This window comes from Corylus avellana, chromosome 6, assembly GCF_965113065.1.
Source record: "Corylus avellana chromosome 6, dhCorAvel1.hap1.2, whole genome shotgun sequence".
Lineage (NCBI taxonomy): Eukaryota > Viridiplantae > Streptophyta > Magnoliopsida > Fagales > Betulaceae > Corylus > Corylus avellana.
The window spans coordinates 22,295,698-22,317,902 of record NC_142495.1 but is presented as its reverse complement, the minus strand read 5'-3'; the positions used below and the strand labels follow the sequence as shown (position 1 = coordinate 22,317,902).

Sequence of the window (22,205 nt, the reverse complement as noted above, 5' to 3'; positions counted from 1 at the left end):
ACTCCTGTCTCTCTCTCACACCGGCGAAAGCATTCCGGCCACCGTCGAAGAATGGATTTTGGTCAAATCCCTCCTTTCAACACACCTCCGCCGCTGACCGACGACCCGAGGCGTACCACCACCGACGAGCCAGGCCACCAATACCACCAAAATTCCCACCGACAGAATGGGTATGAGAATTTTCTCTGTTCTTTTCATTTTTTGATTTTGATTCCAACTGGGAGAAGATTTATGTTTTTCCATTTACTGTTTGGCTATTGTTTGCTCCGTTGGGCTTTTGGATTTGTGGTAGTTTTACATGTGCAGCTGCTTTGTTTTATGATTTGCTTGTTTATTTTTTGCTTTTGGGTTTCTCGTTTTTTTTCTACAGATGGTGGTTTGGGTTTGTTAGTTTTTTTTCTACAGCTTTTCCTGTTTTGAGAAATTCTGGGCAGTTTTTCCTGTTTTTGGAATCCAAACCAAATGGGGTTCTGGGTGTTACAGGTTGTGGCAGTTTTCTTTTGAATGTTGATTGTTTTGTGAGATTTATCTGTGTAGAGTGGGTTGTTGTTTGGACGACAAAGAATACTTGAAAACACAAATGGGATGCTTGATTTTAATTAGTTTTCTGTTTGTGTATTCTAATTAATTGTATCTGTAATGTTATTGGGTTTCAAAAAATTACCAATCTTGATATTTTTTTCTTGGTATAATCTGTCAGGACCTATTGTAACTTGTGAAGTAGGATCAATGATGAAGCTCTTTCATTTTGGCTCTCCAATTGGTTGAATAAATGCTTGTGTGAAAAGAAAGCTTGAAGTAATGGATAAAGTTGGAGTATGTCCGATTAAAAAGCTGGTTTTGCAGTAGTCTACTGTACTTGGGAGGTTGCAGTCGTTGAGGGATTGAAGACCTTGAAGTTTTGAGGGATTGAAGACCATATTCATATTTTGATCATTGTTGTTGTAAAGATGGTTAAAAAGTCTGTCATATACAATGAAACTACTAATATTTGTCTATTTGTTTATAGTGTCATCCAAAAAAAACACTTGCTGGAAATCAGAATTTTTTGCTATTGAATACATCATACATGGATTTTGTAACTCGAAGATCTGTATACATCATTAACATATTTATTAAATGACATTAATAAATCTTTCTTCTTCTATATTCTAGCTATGAATGTTTTATAGCATTGGATATGACATCCTCAACAAACCAAAAAAAAAAAAAAAAACCAGTTGGGTACATTTGCTTTTCTTGAAGCATAACTACAAACAAGAAAGAGAAGCAAATCTACAAAACAGGAATACAAACTGAAACTGTAAAGTTTCAAGGATCAAAATAAAAATACAAAACAGGAATACAAATTGAAATTGTAGAGTTTCAAGGATCAAAATAAGAATACAAAACAAGAATACAAACTGAAACTGTAGAGTTTCAAGGATCAAAATAGGAATACAAACTATAGAGTAATAGGAATACAAACTATAGAGTTTCAAGGTATTCCTAACAGTAGAGTATCAAGGATCAAAATAGGAATACACGGATCAAAATAGGAATACAAATTGCTACTTGCTCTTGTCATTTCTTCACCTTCGTTAATTTTAACTTTCTAACAACTTTTTCTACAATGGATTGCTTTCGTGTTGACGAGGGCTTTCCTTTACTTTTTGCAACTAAAGGACTCCGCAACTTGTTACATTTCTGATACCTCCCATCAGTTGCTTCATTACAAATCGAAAATGCACCCGGAATGTGAAGAGAAGGTGCACTACTCAAACTGCTTTCACTTCTTAACCCATTACAAAGCAATTCCTCCTTTAACTTACGTATACAAGCCTTCATTGTCATATAGGTTTCATTGTAATCTGACGCGAGAAATGCTACTTCAGAAAAATCATTGCATAAATCATCATATTTTTGTGTTTTAGGATTGCCACTCAAATCGTCATAACTACTTTTAACAAAAGTATATTTTCGTTTCAAGTCCTTCCTCCATCGGTCAAGAATATATTTGGATGGCAACTCTTTCACATCTTTCACCAAGGTAAGAACAATAAGGGCATGCCTGCACATGATTCCTCTGAATTCAAACAATCTACAAGTGCATTGTACATCACATTCAGTGTCATTAAAGTAAACACAATATTTTACTTCTGTTATGAAGTCACCACTAACTCTTACACGATCAATAACTTCATATGCAGAAATCGCACCTTCGCATTTTAGTAAGGATGGCAAACACATCATGAATCCCCTAAACTCTTCTTGAACTTCTTTGAACTTTTCATTTGTGTAAATAGCTTGAAGTTGACGCTCAATAGAATGAAGAGTTATAAGTGGAAACATTTTATTGTACGAACCAAAATCAGCTAGACGCTCGTTCTCCACCATTCTCATCAAAGCATTGTCATAATCCCCAACAAATTTCTTCAACGGAGTCTTTGGCCCCACATAACCATCAAAAAAGGCATTCATACTCTCACTTCGTTGTGTAGTGGACATTCCGGCCCAAAATATACCTTTCACATATGCCGGTACCCATTGATGCCGCTCTCCATATAATTGACATAGCCATGCATTCTCTTGAAAATTATATTTCTCAACTACTTGTTGCCATCTTGTTTCAAATTCATCACAAGTCAAAGAGTCATATACGCAATTTAATAGAGCACCCTTAAAGTTTTCATATTGAGAGTAAGATCCAAGCTTATGCGGAACTTTGCTCATTATATGCCATAAACAAAATCTATGATTAGCTCTTGGAAATACTCTCCGAATTGCAGCTTGCATAGCTCTATCTTGATCAGTTATAATTGCATTTTGAGCTCGGTCTGACATGCATTTCAACCATGTTTCGAACAACCACACAAAAGTATCGGTATTCTCATTTGATAGTAACCCACACCCAAAAAGTATGGATTGACCATGGTGATTCACTCCAACAAAAGGTGCAAACGGCATCTTGTATTTATTAGTCAAGTATGTAGTGTCAAATGTTATGACGTCTCCAAAAGATTCATATGCTGCCCTACTTCGTGCATCTGCCCAAAACACATTTTTCAAACGGCTTTCTTCATCAATGTCTATGACATAGAAGAAACGGTCATTTTTTTGTTGCATTCTCATTAAATAGTTACGCAATGCTTCTGCATCTCCTTCTCCAAGTGACTCATTCCTTACTTTGTTAATGTAATTTCTACAATCTTTCTCTCCAAATGGAAGATTATCATACCCACCCGCTTCAATAGCAAGAGCTTTGTAATTTTTACTCGGACGGACTCCAGCATCATCTAGTTGTTCAAGCTTTCTTTTTACACGAGAATTTAACTTCTTATGGCATCTAAAATATTTTGTCTTGCTTGGGCTAACTACATGAGTGTGTTCAAGCACGACACTAGACAATGTAAATCTTCCATCTAGACTTACTTTTGCATTGATCTTTGCCTTGCACCCCATTCTCTTCATTGGTTTTGGCCTAACGATATTAGATGCTTTGCTTTTTGACTTGCCCTCACGAAGACATGCAATGGTGAAATATCTTACATTTCCATCATCTCCAAGTCTACGAGATCTTTTTGTCACACCAAAACCTACTTGCTTGGCATATTGCTTATAATATGAAAAAACCTCTTCTTCAGAATCAAACATCATACCAATTGTTGGTTTTTCAACCATTTGATTTTCAAGTGTAGTTATATCTAAACAAAGTTAAAAGAAAACAATTAACATAAATTTAACAAATCATACTATACAAGCAAATTGTTTTTTTAACTAACCAATTTGAGGGCCAAGAGGAGGGTCAAGAGCTTCATTGTTGCTCACATTCATCATTGAACTCGGTATCAATGTCAAATTACAGGAGATCTTAACTTGATGGAGATAAATTAACTCTTTAACTTTTGTGCTAAAAGAACCTCTCTATCAAAGAAACAAAAGTCAAACAATGCTCATTAGTTCTAAGCACCAAGGTTAACCCTTTAACATTTTTCAATCCTGGCAATCCACAATCAACATTAAAAAAAAAAAAAAAAAAAATCCAAAAAAAAACTTTTATACACCAAAACGATTGCCCTATACAAGAAAGCTAAATAACTGTGTTCTTCCATTCAAAAATCCAAGATTAACAAAAAAAAAAAAAAAAATCCATTCATTATACGATTAAAAAAAAAAACCAACAAAAGAGAGATATAATATTATCAATAAAACAAAATCAACTAAGTGAAATACAAAAAAATGTCTAAATTTTTGTAGGAGAGTCCTAGTAAGAAAGCAATCAAACAACCATATGTGTCGTCAACAACAATTAAAAAATCTCTAAAAAAATATATAGCTCCAAAAAAAAAAAAAAAAAAAAAAACAGTTACCTTTACAGATGATGGATTGTAGGTGAAGGTGTCCGGTAGTGGAGAGGCTGGTGAGTCACAAGAATGTTACAGAGGGCAGGAGGCGCTCTTTGGTGGGAGGGAAAAATTTTGGGGCGAAATGAAAAGGAATGAATTTGAGAAGGAAAAATTTTTTTATTGAATTTTTGTCATTTTGTGCACCAATAGTCTTTGTTGCCCATCACTCTGACACACCATTTCTCCAATGCCAAACCAAAACGTAATCTCTGTGGGCCATCTATTTTTTTTTTACTTGTTTGAATTTAACAGACGTGGCTTCAACCACGTTGGCTCCACATCATTCTGGAAATTACTTTCGGGAAAAATGTCCGGATCTCTATCATTTCCCTATAATTTATAATGCTTGGATAAACCCTGCCCCCATTTCCAACAAAAATTTCCTGCTAAAGCGTCGTCTAGTTCGCTCCACTCGCTGACTACTACATGAACTCCTCGCTTTCTCCCTCTCTCTATAAATTTTCACGCTCTGTTTTCTCTGTTTTTCTCTATTCGCTTTCTGCATAACCCAAAAGAAAATTATACAAAAAAAAAAAAAAAAAAAAACAAGGAGGAGGAGAGGAGGAGAAGAAAAATGTCAAACAAGGAGGCTGCGTATGTTGGCTCAATCGACCAAGGAACCAGCAGCACCAGATTCATTATCTACGACCGCTCAGCTCGTCCGGTAGGATCTCACCAGGTCGAGTTCACTCAGTTCTACCCAGAAGCCGGGTAAATTATCAAATATTATCGACACCCTTCTCTCTCTCTCTCTCTCTCTCTATATATATATATATAAAGTTTTTCTCTTTCTGGGTATTTTGCAGATGGGTGGAGCATGATCCAATGGAGATTTTGGAGAGTGTGAGGGTGTGCACTGCCAAGGCAATGGACAAGGCCACAGCGGATGGCCACAACGTGGACAGCGGGTTGAAGGCTATTGGGTTGACCAATCAGAGAGAGACAACTCTGCTCTGGAGCAAATCCACCGGTCTTCCTCTTTACAACGCTATTGTTTGGATGGACGTTCGTACCAGTTCTATTTGCAGGTATTCTTTTGTCCATTTCTGGTTTGGTTTTGTTGTTTGGAATTAGTTTTAGTCTAGGAAATTTGAGATCTTGGATTTTGTAATTCTTGGATACTAAATGCTAATCAATATCGTTTTCTTGATTACTCTGGTTCTGTATTGTGTACTTGTTGCTTTTTGATTCTGACCAATGCCATTTCTTGGAATGAGTTGTTCTTTTTTTTTTTCGGATTTTGATGAATACCATTCCATTATTTGGATAATATGATTATGAATTGGGTACGAGGGTGTTATTTGTTTATGATTTTAATTGATAACCATCTCATCAAATTTATGATTATGCATTAGGTTTTAATATTTTCATGAATTGGGTTTGAGGTATTTATGAACTTTGTTTGATACACATTTCTTGAAATTTTGAGTATTAGTTGGGCTTAATTATATTCATGTCTAATGTCTATTTAGAATTCGGTTTCAGCTATAATTATTTTATTTTATATATATAATTTCAGACTATGAGATTTGTTCCGATGTTTTCAGCTGTTGTTCTTTACATATGTTTCGTATTTCACATTCTGTTCATTTTGTAGTTCCCGTAATCTGGGAGTACCTGTTCGTCTTTTTCTGCATGAATTTGAATACTTTATTTGGGTTTTTCTGGTTTTAATTTTACAGAAAATTGGAGAAGGAATTGCCTGGGGGAAGGACTCATTTTGTGGACGTATGTGGTCTGCCCATAAGCACCTATTTCAGTGCACTGAAGCTGCTCTGGTTGATGGAAAATGTAGATGCTGTTAAGGAGGCTGTGAAAGCAGGGGATGCTCTTTTTGGCACGATAGACACTTGGTTAATCTGGAACTTAACAGGTGGGATAAATGGAGGAATTCATGCTACTGATGTTTCAAATGCATCAAGAACAATGCTCATGAATCTCAAAACACTTGATTGGGATAAACCCACTTTAAAAACCTTAGGGATTCCAGCTGAAATTCTGCCCAAAATTGTCAGTAATTCTGAGCTTATTGGAAAAATTTCCAAAGGTTGGGCAGTGTCTGGTGTCCCAATTTCAGGATGTTTAGGTGACCAACATGCAGCAATGTTGGGGCAATCTTGCCGGAAAGGTGAAGCTAAAAGCACTTATGGAACTGGTGCTTTCATACTTCTCAACACAGGTGAAGAGATAATCCAGTCAAAGCATGGGCTCCTATCCACTTTAGCATTCAAGCTTGGCCCCAAAGCACCAACAAATTATGCTCTGGAGGGATCAATTGCTATTGCTGGAGCTGCAGTTCAGTGGCTCAGAGACAGTCTTGGGATAATTAGTAGTGCGAGTGAGATTGAGGAATTGGCATTAAAGGTTGAATCCTGCGGTGGGGTTTACTTTGTGCCTGCTTTTAATGGATTGTTTGCTCCTTGGTGGCGTGATGATGCTCGTGGAGTTTGTATTGGGATCACAAGGTTTACAAGCAAGGCTCACATTGCTCGAGCTGTGCTCGAGAGCATGTGTTTCCAAGTCAAAGATGTGTTGGATTCCATGCACAAAGATGCAGGGGAGGGGGGTGAGGTTAAGAATGAGAAGGGGGAATTCTTGCTTAGGGTAGATGGTGGTGCTACTGTTAACAGTCTTTTGATGCAGATTCAGGTTTGGGCTTTCTGTGTTTCTGTTGTCATATTTTTTTCTTTTTAGTTTAGAGTTCAACATTACCAATAGATCATTTTTCCCTATTTTTCTATCAACACCCTTTTTATAAAGAAAAATGCTAGGTGTACCCAATTTTTTACCAAAATGTCAGTTACTGAATGATGTCTCACCATCACATTTGAATTTGGACCATTTATGCTGCATGCTTTTCTCAAATTGTGGAAATCATTTGCAACCTTTCTGCTTGCAACATGATGCTAGTTTGAGTTGCTTTGAGTCGTCGACTGAATCTAATTTTCCTGCTGCTTATGGATTCATATGAATAAGCGAATGAAGCGACTTCAAAAGGCTTTGGTTTTTAGAGAGAATTTTTTTTTTTTTCAATCTTTATGTGTAAAAGGGTTTTGGTTTCTCAAAGTCTTGAACCTACACGGGTGGAATTAGAATTTTAGGTGGGAGAAGAAGAGAAAAGACATTTTAGTGGAATAAAAAATAATAATTTGGAGGGCATCTAATAAAAATAGGTAAATTTTCTAAATTTTAAAATTTTGAGAGGGCAATAGTGCCTACCTAGTTCCACCCGTGAACCCACGGCCGCACTATTCATCCTATTTTTATATTGGAGAAGGATTACATTTTGAATTAGAGTTGATTGGCTTCTTTTTTTATAAATTTTGGTAAATAATCATGGGCAGCTATTCTATGTTATATATGTTTGCTTAATCATTTCCTTCAAGTTTTTAGCTACTTCTTTACATTCACTTATTTGATAATATGTGAAAGGAGTGGTTTTCGGGTTTTTTTTTCCTCAACCAATTTTTAAGAAATTATCATTTTCTTGTTAAAGTTTCACCAAGGCATTCAGTTTTGATATTTTCATATTGCAATGTTCATTTGAATAAATATTGATTTCTTAGATATGGTTAGTGATCTTATATTATTATCCCGTGTAATCTAATTTTTCTTCAAACTGAGAGCTCCTTTTTGTGGTCCAATAATTGTAAATTTTGTTTATTAATGTTTTGTAGGCAGACTTGTTGGGAAGCCCGGTCGTGAGACCAGCTGACATAGAAACAACCGCTCTTGGAGCAGCCTATGCTGCTGGATTAGCAGTTGGTTTTTGGACAGAAGATGAGATATTTGCTTCTGAAGAAAAGTTGAAAACTGCAACCATTTTCCGTTCAACATTAAATGAAGAGTTAAGGAAGAAGAAGGTGGAGTCTTGGTGCAAAGCTGTTTCCAGAACTTTTGACTTGGCTGATCTTTCTCTTTGATATACTCGTGTCAATCCTTTTCCATTATCCCCTGTTTTATTTTGCCATGTCCTTTTGTCTTGAGTTATGGAATGTTTAATGTTGGGTACATTGATGTGAATTATGGAGACCAGAATGTATTGAAGTGAATAAATTATAATAATGCTGATTTATAGTGTAAAACACCAAATTATCAATGCATCCATATTATAATTAATTTGATTAATGTCATCAAAGTGTGGGTTTATCTTTTCAATATGAAAATACTAAAACCATTTTCTTTTAAAATCATTGGGAGTTTCCCATTCTTATCTTTCACGGTCTTGCTAGCTTTCGGATTCCCCATGACATCCTAGAGGAGGAACAAGTCATGAGCTAACTCTAATTTGATTGCCAGCACACACACCTCATTGCCAGCGCCCCACTCCTCATTCTTCCTCTCTCAGACAAAAAAACGTCTGCCTTCCTCCTTCTGTTCTTTAAGAACCGGAGATGATTTTCCTATCTCCTCTTCACTTTGAAAATAAACATGCTATTTTAAGCATTGGAGAGTATTTGGCTCCGGCTGAGGGGCTTGTGACGCTTCCTTTGTTTTCCGGGCACACTATTCTCACACCGGAGACGTCTGAGAAGATGATTGTTGAGGTAGCTTGTTTTGATCCCAAAAATACTCCAACAAAACATCAATTTTCAGAATGAAAAGAGTAGGCAGAAATTATTAATGCATCTAAAACACCAAATTATCAATGCATCCATTTATTTGTACCGAAGTAGATCACTGTCTTGAAAGTTAAGTCACAAGTTGGAGTATCAAATTTGGGTTCGAGTACCAATTTTGTTTCTTCTAATGCAAAGGATTAGACAGATCGATGCTTTTGGCACAGCTACAAGTTATAATTCCAAATATAATAAATTGTTTTCCGATTAGAAATGTATCCACAAATCACGTGTTGAAAAACAAGTTTATTCATACTATTAATAGTATTTTTAGCTATAAGAACAACATCCATCATCAAATGACAAGAATTACAATACAGAAGAAAGCAAGCGCAAGTGAACACCTTGTCTTATATTAGACCACAATAACCATTATTCATAATCAAATGTACGGTTATGATCACTACCACCAAAGATGTCCTTGGAATCTCAATATATCTATGATTCTAAACAGTTTGACAATCTTTTTAAGGTATCAAAAACAGGATAATAACATCGGTACTTCAAATCTTCGATTAAATTAACGCACCGTTGTTGCCAATAAGGATGAATATAAAGAAGACAAGCTACACCCAAGAAGAAAATAATATAAGATCCAATAAAGCTTGCAAAGAAAACCTGAGGATCTACTTCATACCATTGCCCTTCACTTGCATTTGAAGATTTTGTTGGTGATGGATGTGACTCGTCCTCTCTAGTGCAGTTATTATCTAATGGTTCTCCGCAAAGAAACGGATTTCCTTCATAACAACTCTTCTCAAATGTTGCAAACTGTGCTTTCATGTCTGGAACTTTACCCGATAAGTTGTTGCAAGCCACATTGAACACTTCTAGAAAGTGTAGAGCAATCAATGCTGGTGGAATTTCTCCACGCAAATTGTTGTGAGAAAGGTCTAAACTCTCCAATTGGGCCAAATTTGAGAATGTTTGTGGAATGGAACCTGTCAACTGATTGTAAGACAAGTTCAATGCAAGAATTGAAGATAGCTCTCCTAGTTCCTGTGGGATTCTACCTGTTAGCTTGTTGCATGACAAATCCAATCCAGACATGTTATTAAGGATGTCACCATGGTAGGAGTCAAACCTGTATTTTGTTACAAATTCAACCGCAACTTGTTGACCATATTCTATGTTTTTGTAATCTTTTCCACTCTTCCATTCGAAGAGCGTTTGGGATGTGGAACCAACTTGCAGGTCCAAAATAATTGATTGGTGGCTATATGATCCATAGAGAAAATCATAACGATATAGTTTTCCAAAGGACATGTTGTGAAAGCAGTGCGGTATTGTTCCAGAAAGAGAGTTCTTGGAAAGATCCATTATGCCTATCTTCTTTAACCAACATAGTTGATTGGGAATTATACCACTGAAATTGTTTCCCCCCAACAAAAGTATTCTTAAGTTAGGAGGCGCACTGATTTGATATGGGATGCTGCCAAAAAAGTTGTTATCTCTAAGGTCCAATGTCAAAAGAGACGATGAATTGAAAATAGATTTTGGTATAGGTCCTGTAAGTTTGTTTCCTTGCAAATACAAGTGCTCAATATTCTGTAGATTCAAGCAAGAAGGTAACGATCCCGAAAGTGAGTTATGAGAAAGGTCTACTAATTGCAGGGAATTTGTAGTCCACAAGGAATCTGACCTTCAAAAGAATTGTTACTCACTACAAGACTTTGCAAACGTGTCATGTTTCCTATCCATCTAGGAATCATTCCTGACAATTTATTGTTGCTAATATCCAAAAACCCCAATTCAGACCATCCAAACTCTTTAGAAGGTGCAGCCGGTAGATCAAATCCTGTGAACTGATTATTGCATAACTTCAAACTAAACAAGTTGGTGCGACTAGCAATCAATTTTATTGGTACCTTTCCCGAGAAATCATTAAAGGACAAGTCCAAATGCTGCAGCAAATGACTCTTGTCAACAATTGAGGACGGAAGATAACCTTCAAAATGATTTCGAGCTAGATTTAGATATTTTAAGTTCGGAGTTATCTTTCCAATATTCTCTTGAAGTTGCCCACCTAAGTGATTGTCAGAGACATCCATATACATAATACTCTTGCATTGATTTGGTGGCAAAAGAAATTTACCCATGAAAGAATTATTCTGAAGATTTAGCTCTCGTAGTCCTGTGTTGTTTTCAATCAACCAAATAGGGAAGCTTCCATTCAAGTTATTGTGAGACAAATCAATTATTTCCAATTCGCGCTGGTCAAGGAGAAGCTTGGGAATGTTTCCTGTGAGCTTGTTCAAATTACAGTTAGATAGCACAAGTATCACTAACTGAAATGAGAAGTCCCAACCCGCAGATATTTCAGTTTCTATCTCAAGCTTGTTGTTTTCACTTGCTAATAGAATCCCCTTAAGCTTAGAGTGATTAGCAGATATGTTGAGTTGGAATAGACCCTCAAATTGGTTATAACTGAGATCAATGTACTCAAGTGATGTGAGGCTGGCTATCAGATATGAAGAGATGTTTCCAACGAATCGATTCCTAGATATATCTAACAATCTAAGAGATGTCAAATTGTTTAGGCATGTTGGAAGGATCCCTTCAAAGAGATTATGATAAAGATCTAACTCTTGAAGCTTCTTGAGTGAGCACAAATCTGTCGAAAGGAATAACATTAGAAATGTCTATCTTAACTATGTTCCACTCTAAGAATCAACAAGGAAAATCAGGTTTTAAATATGGGTTTTTCAAAATGAAAAAAAGAAAAAGAAAAAGAAAAAAGAAAGTGAATGGTCAATTGCTGAGTTAAATCAACCATGGTCCTTCAATTCACCTTATCTCACATTTTTAATCAATTGTAGATAATTTATTAGATTGGTAAGACTAACAATTTGCAAACACTTGATTTTCTAGTCGATTCTTACCTTTTGGAAGAGTGCCATTGAGAGAATTGGAAGCTAATGATATAGCCTTTAAAGAAGATAGTGCCCCGATATATGGAGAAATACTGGAATTAGACAAACCTACTACAAGTGAAGAGAGATAGTGTCAATAAAATATTTAAAATGGCATACCGACTAATAATAAATAGAAATTCAATTTCGATTGCAACTTATTTTAGCCTTGAAATTAGATTACCAAATTGTTTTAGAGCATGTTTAGGATTATGTTTGAGGAGCCTAAAAGTGCTTTTAACACTCAAAAAGTTCGTTTGAAGAAAACAGTACTTGTTTGGTAAAAAAATTAAAAACGCTTTTAAAGGTTCAAAAAACCTAAAAATGACCAAAAAACACTTTCGGCAAAAGCTTAAAAATGAAGCTTTTGCCAAAGAGCTCTTTTTGAGTTAAAAGCTCTATTTATCAAACGCAATCCCAAACAAGCTCTTAGTTGATGATTAGAATGAATTAAGAGTCCTAGTCCTAGTCGGTCGGTGAGGTATGTAGATGATTTAAGAGTCCTATTTGCATTAGTAATTCTCTTTATTACCCTTCTATTAAAAGGGAGACCGTTAATGAAGTACTATGCTTGAGAAAATTATGTCCTCGTGTTTGTCCAACCAGCAACCGGCAACCGCTGCCATTTAAAAACCAAAAGAAACCACGAACCATTCATTTGCGGAAAAGACCAAAGCTCCAGAAGCGAGTGCGGCAGAAGCAAGGTATGGCTTGAGGAAAGAACATCAGGAAACCAACAAAGATTCACTCTCGTTCTCGAAAACGCAGAATGAAGAATCAAACCCAACTGTTATGCACATTTACCATGACATTGGAAAAGGAGCTGATGATGCTGGGAGAGCATAGACGAATAGAAAAGAAAAAAATTAGAGAAGGACAAAGGAGTTTTGTTAAAGAAGAAAACAGGCCACTTGAGTCTTCAAATGGCATCTGACACAGCAAAAAAGCTGAAATGAGAGTTATAATGGTACAATGGTTTATCCTGAGAGTGAAGTAGTTGACTTTTATAGAAAATGGAACAATTCAATATGTACGACTTCAGATGATGAATTGGGCAATTTGATAAAATCCCAATAGACATGGAAGATCCGACGCTTCGATTTTTATTTTCAGATTTCACGATGATATATATTGAATCAACAAATTAAGCTTGACGCAGCCAATGGGAATGGTGAGATTAAGCATAAGGAGCTTCTCAAGAAGACTGGAAAATTCTAGAAAGCTTTTGAGTACTATCCAGACAGTTTTTTTGGGCACTATGAGAAAGAGGGGAAAAAGATATTAGGTTCTAGCTAGACGGCATATGATTCGCCGATGGAACAAGATATTCTTAGTGGCTTGCTTAGTTTCATTGTTTTTAATACTTTTTAGTACTTTCTTTTTTAATTGAAAAAAGTGGCACATGTTACAGTGTGAATGGCAGTGCTGTAGCACATTAATGGATTCAGCCAACTTTTTTAAATGCAGATACTAATTTGTCTTTTGTGCTTATCTCAAGGAGTGTTTAATCATTTTTTTTTTTTTAAAAAAAAAAAAAACTAAGGTAGCTATTTGTCAAAATTTCAAACCACAAGGACAAAGATTACATTTATCCCTCAAACTTTAGTTTGGCTGATTACCTTGGATTGTTAGGGGGCCATCGAGATAATTCTCAGACAAATCCAACTTCTCCAAGTTTTCAAAAGTTGATAATTCTGCATTGTTAAACAGAACATAGAAAATTTCAAACATGAATATTGGAAGTTTCTATAAGTAATACGGAAGATCAATATACCTTTGGCAGGAAAGGATCCTCTCATAAAATTCAAAGCAAGATTCAAATTCTTAAGGGATTTGACTGCGCTCAATGATTCAATGATGCTTTTGTCGAAATAGTTGTCACTAAGATCTAAGGTTTCTAAATTCTCCAATCTTGACAAGCTTTCCGAACCTGTAATAGATCTATTAAAAACAAAACTATGCAATTTGCAGTGTTTAGAAGAAAAATAGCGTTTTATAGATTAAACAAATTTGGCTAACTAGTGTTAAAGTCAACAAGAAACTGTAACTGATATGTAATGTTGATTATAATGCACATAGGGAAACACACTGATGCATTTCATGCTTCACACAACTTTCTTTGCATATTTCCGACATGATGGACATCCAAGAACAATTGTTGTGATTCAAGTCAACATCAACAAAATGGGATCGATGTAGCAATGCAATCTCATAATGTTTTACACTGCTTTTGTAATTATCTTCTATGAGCTACTTGGGTGGCTTCTATTTTGCATTTGTTATCGTGTAGGGTAGACTAACTGCAATATTGATGACAACATATGGAACCTTAACAATTTAGGATTTTTGTATTGAATATTAGTGATTGATTGAGATACAATAAACATCATCCCAACCCTACACTTGCAGTTGTAATTGAAATTATATTCTTTTGATCGCAAACTTTATAGCCTATGTGGTGGTTTTCTATTTTTGGTAAAAAAAAATTAAGATAGATTTATGTATAAATTGGAACAAAGAAGAATATGGTATAGTTTTCCATTATTTTGCGTGGGGAAGAAATCTATATAACGTTTCCTAAAATCTTTGAGCAGTAAAAATTTGAAAAAATCAAAAACAAAACAGAGGATTGAATGCAGGTGGAGAAAATTGTGAATTGTGTCATAAAATAAATAAGTAGTTTAATAGAAATATGAAAGACGTGTGTAAAATGGTTATGAAGTAATTGAAAATTTCAAACTTAAGTGTGTGTCTCTCCCTCTCATTACCTTGGATTGTCAGGGAGCCATCGAGCAAATTACCACTTAAATACAACTTCTCCAAGTTTTCAAAAGCCGATATTCCTACATAAAGCAGAACAAAGAAAATTTCAAATATGATTGTAATTGCTTCCAGTTTCTATAAAATAATTCTGAAGATCAACATATGTACCTTTGATTGGAAAAGATCCTCCAATGGAGTTCGCTTCAAGATGCAGATTCTTAAGGGATTTGATTGCAGGCAATGATTCTATGATGCTTCTGTTTAAATTGTTGCCACTAAGATCTAAGGTCTCCAGGTTCTCCAATCTTGACAAGCTTTCAAAACCTGTAGTAGATCTATTAAAAAGAAAAAAGAAAGAAAAAAAAAGCAAGTATGCAATTCCTAGTATTTAGACGAAAAATAGTATTTTACAGCTTACTAACTAGATATGCACAATTCAAACTTCTGGACAACATCACTTGATAATCACTAGTATTTCGTGATAATTATTTTAAATCAAGAATATATGTTCAGCTTTAGGGGATGTAAATCCGCTTGTAAGAGATACTAAAGAAGTGACCATATAATTAAGGAAAAAGTACAATTAAAGAAGCTTTGAAATGATGATCATAAATATAAAGGGAAGCGATATTAGATTACCTGTAGTTGTATTGAACCTTCCCAAACGATTTCCTCCAAGACTCAATGTGTTAAGAGACGCAAGTCCACTTAGAGATGGTATAATGCTCCAATCAAAGGAATTATCACCAAGGTCTAATATCTCCAATTTTGGAAGTAGTGCTAGCCTTTCAAAACCTGGAAGAAAATGATTGGAAGACACAAAAAAGAGCCCCATCTTATGCTTCAATACAAAAAAATTCAAGATTAATTTGATAGAAATATTCAATTTCAAATTGATTTTCATACTCTAGCTTGAACCTTATGATTGATGCTTATAACCTATGGTTATAGAGCACTTGTTAAATTGTGCATTCGAATGAAAATTAGTAAGAAGTAAGTACAATGGAAGGTATCAAATTGTGCCCTCAACAGAATTTGTTCTCTATATGTGATGAATAATTCTACAATACATGCATGCATGCCATCAATAGATAATAAATATGTAAACATAATCACGGAATAAGTACTATTAAAGAGAGATTTGAAATGATAATAATAAATATAAAGGGAAAAAGGTCGGCTATAGTAGTAGAATAGCTTCCAATGTATTCCAAAGTTCAAAAGAATTCCTTGCAAGACTCAATGCGTTAAGGGACGTAAGTCCACTTAAAGATGCTATAATGCTATAACCAAGGTTCAATATCTCCAATTTGCGAAGTAGTACTAGCCTTTCAAAACCTGGAAGAACATTATTGGAAGACCAAAAAAGAATTCCATCATATATATATATGCTTCAATACAAAAATTTCAAAAGCAACTCGATAAAAATTTTCGGAGTGATCCATTCAAATTGATATTCATGCTCTTGAACCTTATGATTGATGCGTCTAACCCGCGGTTAAACTACTCTCTCCATGACAGAAAACTTGCCTTGCAGTGGTAGGGAACCATTATAGTAATTCGAGCGTATATCTAGCTTGTTCAAGTTTCTCAATGCAATTAACTCTGCATTTCAAATTAAAGATAAATGAAAATTAGTAAGAACCAAGTGGAATCAATGTATCAAACTATAAATCCTCTCATAAGATATAAGATAGAAGAAATCGCCTTGAGCAGGAAAGTATCCTTGCAACTTATTCTCAGTAAGAATCAAAGTTTCAAGCGATGTCACTGCACCCAAAGACTGTGGAATACTAGTATTATCAAAGTAGTTATAACCAAGGTCTAGAATTCTCAGATTCCTTAAGCTTGACATCTTCTCAAATCCTACAAAAGAGAAAAAGAAAAAGTTACTGGTTGAATGAGGAAAATTAATTAAAAAAATGATGCTAATTGTCAACGGCGTTTGTTCACTACATAATTCTTGTACTATACTTCTAAAATATTCATACAATACATGCATTCCTTCAGACTTCAGTACGTATATGTGTAACAACCCATGACCATTCGTCTAATGGAATGCAATAGTAATCTAGTTTTACATTATATGGCTTTCATTTCATTTTAAGTATTGTGGATTTACTTAACATGGAAATTATCCAATGGTTTACTTGGAAGTGTGGAGGGTGAAGGAAAATACAGAAAAAGGAGAGGAGAGGGAAGTAGGAAATTTTATTTTTATAATAACTTCAAGGTTATATGTTTTAATTTTAATTTTTTAATAACTTCAACGTTAAAAACCCTGTGGGGAGGAGGGACTCTTGCTTCCTCCTTTCCCCTCCCCCCTACTCCCCTCTTCTTTCCTCCCTCTCCCCTTAGCTTATGATGCGCTGCCTCCATCCGTCCTCCACCATGCTACACTGCTCTTCTCCTCCCCATAATCAATTGGGCTTTAGATCTAGTTTTTCAAATCTAGATCTAGTCTACTTAACTGGTTTCGCTCAACCACATGTCGGCCCACCGTGTTCCCTGGCTCCTCAGCTGCCCATTGGCGCAAAACAGTTCCATCTCGTCCATCACACGTTGGCCAGTGCGTTTCGCCTCCCTTGCCCCGGCTGTTGTAGCTGTTTGCTGGCTTTTTTATTTTTTTTGAATAAGGGTTTGACTTTTCCTTAGATATACTTTCATGAGCAATCTTTGGGGTGCAAGTTTTTATCCTGACCTTTGAGTCGAAGATGATTAGTTTCGGTGTGAGGGTCTTACTCCCATAACCGAGAAAATCAAAGTTAGGAATATGAACTACCTATGTATTAGATTGAGTTTACTTGGAGCAAATCTATTCTATAACTGAAGTTTAAACATGAGTTAGTGAATGTTAAAGTTATAAATATGACTTGATTATAAGATTTTTATATTTGTCTTTATGACATTGTAACCATATATATATAGCTTTATTGTAAAAAAGACCTCGTAGCTTGTCAAAAGGCCTCCTGATCTCATTTTATTTTTCTGGAGGTCTTTCACTTTTTTTCCATCAATATGGTCCCTCTTGGAGTGGAATTTATCCAAGCACTATCAAATTCACAGACAACAACATCAGTAAAATGTGATGCTTAACCATTCAGACTGACAATATATATGTGTATACTCCAACTCCAAGGCTGAAGAAGGTCCGACCCCTGGCTGTAATTATTAATATAATTCAGAATCACGCGGGACAGCCGTGATTCAACAGAAAATACCAATTATAAAACTTTATAAATTAATATTTGTAATTAAAGAGGTAAATCCGACCCCTGCAATTCTTAATTTTATCACCCAAGAGAACAAAAGGGCTCAAGGAAATCTTTTCGCTTTTTATTTCTTTTTGGGTGGAGGGAATTAGCTAGAATAAAGACGTTCATAATATAATTCTTCGATCTGCCCCTGTTTTTTATGGAGGGGGTCGGTGGTATGTATGCATAAGAAAGGAAAAGCAGAGGGGCGGGAGAGAACATACCTTCATTTGGTAGGCAACCACCAATTGAATTGGCGGATAGATTAAGACTTTTTAGCTCCTTCAATGGCACCAACATTGACACGTTTAGCAACCAACGGTTCTCATAATTATCTTCATCTTGAAAGTCATGATAGTAATAACGATTATCATAGTAATCAGGATCTTGGTTTAAGTTGTAGAGGGAAAGGTTGATGACATGAGAGTTGGAGGAGCTGCACGTGACCCTCTCCCAACTACAACAATCACTCTTTGCGTCGTCCATCCATGAGGGAAGAACATCTGCATGAATAATATTGGATTTCAGAAACGCCTTCAGCTCAAGCAGAGCAATCCTCTCCTCATGGAAGCAGCCTCTGTGCTGATGAAATTGAAGAAACACAAGTAAACCCCACAGCAAAGCTTTCACAAAACTAGGCCACTCCATTCTTGACAAAAATTGTTTCATTATTTTGCAACTATATAATAAACCAGTGTACACCGAAGGGAAAGGCCTCTCATATATATAGGTATATACAAGTTTGACGGTTTCATTTCCGAATCCATGATTAATGGGTCCACAGAAAAAGTTGTTTGTCCAAAAAATTATTTTCTCATGTGTAGAGGCGTGTGCGTGTCTATAATATTGGATAGTGTCTTCATTTGCTGAATCACTATTAAGCCGTGTCCTATTAATGTAACATGGTTGATAAAAGAGAATTTAATTATCCTAATTTAAATATTTAATTTTGAATGTTTAATGTGAAAACCAAAATATATATATGTGCATATTCCTAATTTTTTTTCCCCTTCTTCTAGGCGTAGATCGTAGGCTTGTAGCTAGAGCCTTGGTAAATGTAAAATCCTATTAAAGTTATAAATGATTTTTTATTTTTTTTTAAACAAAAGACTTGCGTGAGATGAGTGATTCGCACGTGGAAGATTCGAAGGCATCACTGGGTAACTCAACGACCAAATTCAAAAAGAAAACAAACTTTTGATTTTGTTCGATGACTTACTTTTGTAGTTTATATACTTGGCAACTGAATTCACCATTTGTTAGGCTATTCTATCTAAGGCTGACTTGGTAAATTGAGATTGGTTTTGTAAAATTGACATGCCAGAAGATTGTCTAATTGAGATTGGATTCGAAAACTATAGACAATCTCGTGGCAGTTCATATTTTAAGGAGTGACATTATAAGTATCACATAAACTTTCATATCAACTTATAAATAATTTATAGTAAAAATTGATGGTACTACTCTAATACTACTATAAATGAAATGTGATGATCTAATCAACCCATCAATGGTAATTTTCGAAAGTACCATTTGGGTATTTTCCGTTTGGGTGGGATGTGTCCAAACTAAAAGAGGTCAAGTCATAAGTCGGAGACTTAAGTAATTTTTAAAGGACAAAGTTTTCCTTCAAATTGGGTTGGATGAATTTTCTCCAACCTAATCTATAAAAATGACATGCGTCACTTTTTTTTAATAGCATGTAAGATGCACATAAATTTTTAATACAATTTATTCTAACATTGTCCCTGCTATTAAAAAAACATGTAATTTTCACATGTTCAAAGGACGCATGTCATTTTTATAGATTAGGTTGGAAGAATTTCCTCCAACCCAGTTGAAGGAAAACTTTGTCCATTTTTATAAGAAAGAATTTTAGTACTAGCTTCCTCGCTCAAACATTGAGCACTGCTTTGGAATCTGACCTAAAGCTGTTGGTTTTTCCTAATTAAAATAAAATCATAATGGAGTAATTTAATGCTAGTGGATCTTTTTGGGAAGTGATCGTTCAATCAAGGTATAGGTTCTTAAGTTAGTAAAATGTCAATAAATAACTCTTAAATTTTTTTAAAAAAATATGTGAGAGATGCTACTTAATTGTCTCATATTGAAGTAAGTTGAATGAAATTTCTTTCAAATTAATTTAGAAGAAATTTATGCCATTTTTTAAAAAAATTTCAGATCTCAATCCTCTCTTTGCTGGATCCGGATCCTCTCCAGTCTATTTTGGATTGGAGAGTATCCAGTTAATGGCCAAGAGATCCTGAGGCCATAAATTAGACATCTGTCCCATTAATAAAAAAAATAATAAAATATTATAAATATTTGAAAAATAATTAAAAATTAAAAATAATGGGGTGACTAGTCACCTCCAAGGGCCAAATCTTAAAAACCAAAAAAAAAAAAAAAAAAAATTTGTTTGGCTCTTGTGGGTGGCCGGACCACCCCCGTGCTGGGGGTGGTCTGGCCACCCCCAAGGGCCGAATAAATTTTTTATTTTTTATTTTTTTAGTTTGGCCCTTGGGGTGGTCTGTGCACCCTAAGGGCCATAAGGTGGTCCGGCCAACCCTGGCCGGCCATTGGGGATGGCTCTCAAGCCACCCCAACTAAAATGGGGTGGTCCGACCACCCTCTATGGCCAAGATGGGGTAGGCAACTACTCCTTTTTTTTTTTAATTATTTTTTAACATGAAATAATATTTTATTATTATTTTTTGTTAGTGAAACAAGTGTCCCATTTGGGGCTCTAAGATTTTTAAGAAGAAATTCTGATCATGAACTGAATATTCTTCGCTCTATTTTAAACTGGAGGGGATCCTATTCTCTCTTTGCTCTCTTCCATCAACATTAAGTGCCAAATACCATTCTCTTTCACCTCCATCTATTGGACCTTTGAAAATAACATTCATCTCTGGCCCTTGATTAATCAATCCCCTTCAATAAGAGCCATTGAATCAATCCCCTTCAAAATGACCCATTGAGTCTAAATCCTGTGCATTTATGCCCACCTACGACTGCCAACTCCCATTTTCCAATTCAACCCTTTCTAATCTCAACCTTCCAATCTCCCCGAATTTAATCCAAAAAACCGTCCATAATTTTTACAACTCCAGACTTTCAAAGGGTGAAACACCGAGGGCCCACCTAACTAGATTTTTGGTAAAACAATAATTGCAGGTCCATTTATAAGATAGTACTATGATAGAGAATGGATCATAATATAAATTACTAATTAAATGAATAATTTTTTTTTAACAAAGTTAGAATGTGCGGAAGAATGGTAATTACGTTTAAAAAAAAAAAAAAAGACTGTGTTGGAAAATTGAACCAAATCCAAGAGAAGTCAACAAAAAGATAAACAGAAACTGAGATTTTTTTTTTTTTTTTTTTTGGTAATTATCATTTCCCTCATGAACTACTACTCGATTACCATATATCCCATTAACTATTAACTTTACATTACAACCCTATCAAACTGCCATTTTGTTACTAAAACCTCCATTTTCGTCAGTTAAGGTCGTTAAGTCCGATAGTCAATCCATCACGTACGCGTAAAGTTGGTAGTTGATGGGGGTTTATGGTAATCGAGTGGTAATTCATGTAGGGAAATGATAATTACCCCTCAAAAACTGCATATGCATTCAAGGCATGTGTTGATCGTCCGACTTAACGACCTTGACTGTCGGAATGGGGTTTTGGTAACAAAATGGTAGTTTGATGAATCGTAATGTAAAGTTGGTAGTTGATAAGAGTATATGGTAATCGAGTGGTAGTTCATAGCGGAAAGAATAATTACCCCAATTATTTTGGAGTTTGAGAAAAATAGAAGTAACAAAAGGCCACCCTTAGTATGACTGTTGCCGAACTTGCCTTCAAGTGAAATTGATGTGTAGGAATAGCCATTATATTCCAGCACATGTGCTTATGAAGAGTCCCTACTTAATTTCACTTTCATTATGAAGAGTCCCCATTTCAGAAGTGTCAGAAGGCTATCTCTGTCTGGCCATTACCTTAAACCTTCAAACACGGCAATCAATCCCTCCTTCCCATAATTATTTGACCAAATAAGGATCACAAAAAAATATCTCTCGGTTTGAAGATAAGAAAAATATTATATTTCAAGAACTTACGAGAAAGAATACCAAGAACACACGTTGATATAGATAGCTAATAATAATAACTTCATAAGATTAAGATATAATAAGATTATTGACCATATCTAATAAATCAATATTTATTCAAATAAGCGTTGCAATACGAAAAGAGAAATGA

At 35.3% G+C, this 22,205-nt stretch overlaps 3 protein-coding genes across 4 annotated transcripts; 1 reads left to right on the top strand and 2 right to left on the bottom strand.

The window, feature by feature from the left end:
- Positions 1 to 1,563: 1,563 nt before the first annotated feature.
- On the bottom strand, positions 1,564 to 3,660 carry LOC132178056 (protein FAR1-RELATED SEQUENCE 5-like). Its single transcript, XM_059590518.2, has one exon. The coding sequence runs from the start codon at positions 3,658 to 3,660 to the stop codon at positions 1,564 to 1,566; it is 2,097 nt and encodes a 698-aa protein (XP_059446501.2).
- A 1,077-nt stretch (positions 3,661 to 4,737) lies between these two features.
- Positions 4,738 to 8,467, top strand: LOC132188002 (glycerol kinase-like). 2 transcript variants are annotated; one of them, XM_088517112.1, is made up of 4 exons: positions 4,738 to 5,096; positions 5,192 to 5,413; positions 6,068 to 7,034; positions 8,063 to 8,467. In XM_088517112.1, the coding sequence occupies exons 1-4, from the start codon at positions 4,960 to 4,962 to the stop codon at positions 8,306 to 8,308; spliced, it is 1,572 nt and encodes a 523-aa protein (XP_088373238.1). In that variant the 5' UTR covers positions 4,738 to 4,959; the 3' UTR covers positions 8,309 to 8,467. The 2 variants fall into 2 exon arrangements, with proteins under 2 accessions (XP_088373238.1, XP_088373239.1); XM_088517113.1 differs by having other exon boundaries at positions 4,974 to 5,064.
- Positions 8,468 to 9,268: 801 nt separating this feature from the next.
- LOC132186086 (receptor-like protein 1) lies at positions 9,269 to 18,602 on the bottom strand. Its single transcript, XM_088517854.1, is given in 9 exon segments — positions 9,269 to 10,626; positions 10,629 to 11,618; positions 11,887 to 11,985; positions 13,554 to 13,610; positions 14,848 to 15,003; positions 15,319 to 15,474; positions 16,210 to 16,284; positions 16,387 to 16,545; positions 18,158 to 18,602. Coding segments are annotated over 9 exon segments (3,321 nt in total). The 3' UTR covers positions 9,269 to 9,442.
- Positions 18,603 to 22,205: the final 3,603 nt, after the last annotated feature.

Coding starts and splice junctions, on each gene's coding strand:
- LOC132178056 (XM_059590518.2), bottom strand. CDS start 3,660: ATGGTTGAAAAACCAACAATTGGTATGATGTTTGATTCTGAAGAAGAG.
- LOC132188002 (XM_088517112.1), top strand. CDS start 4,960: ATGTCAAACAAGGAGGCTGCGTATGTTGGCTCAATCGACCAAGGAACC. Junction 5,097..5,191: donor CAGTTCTACCCAGAAGCCGG/GTAAATTATCAA, acceptor GGTATTTTGCAG/ATGGGTGGAGCATGATCCAA. Junction 5,414..6,067: donor CGTACCAGTTCTATTTGCAG/GTATTCTTTTGT, acceptor TTAATTTTACAG/AAAATTGGAGAAGGAATTGC.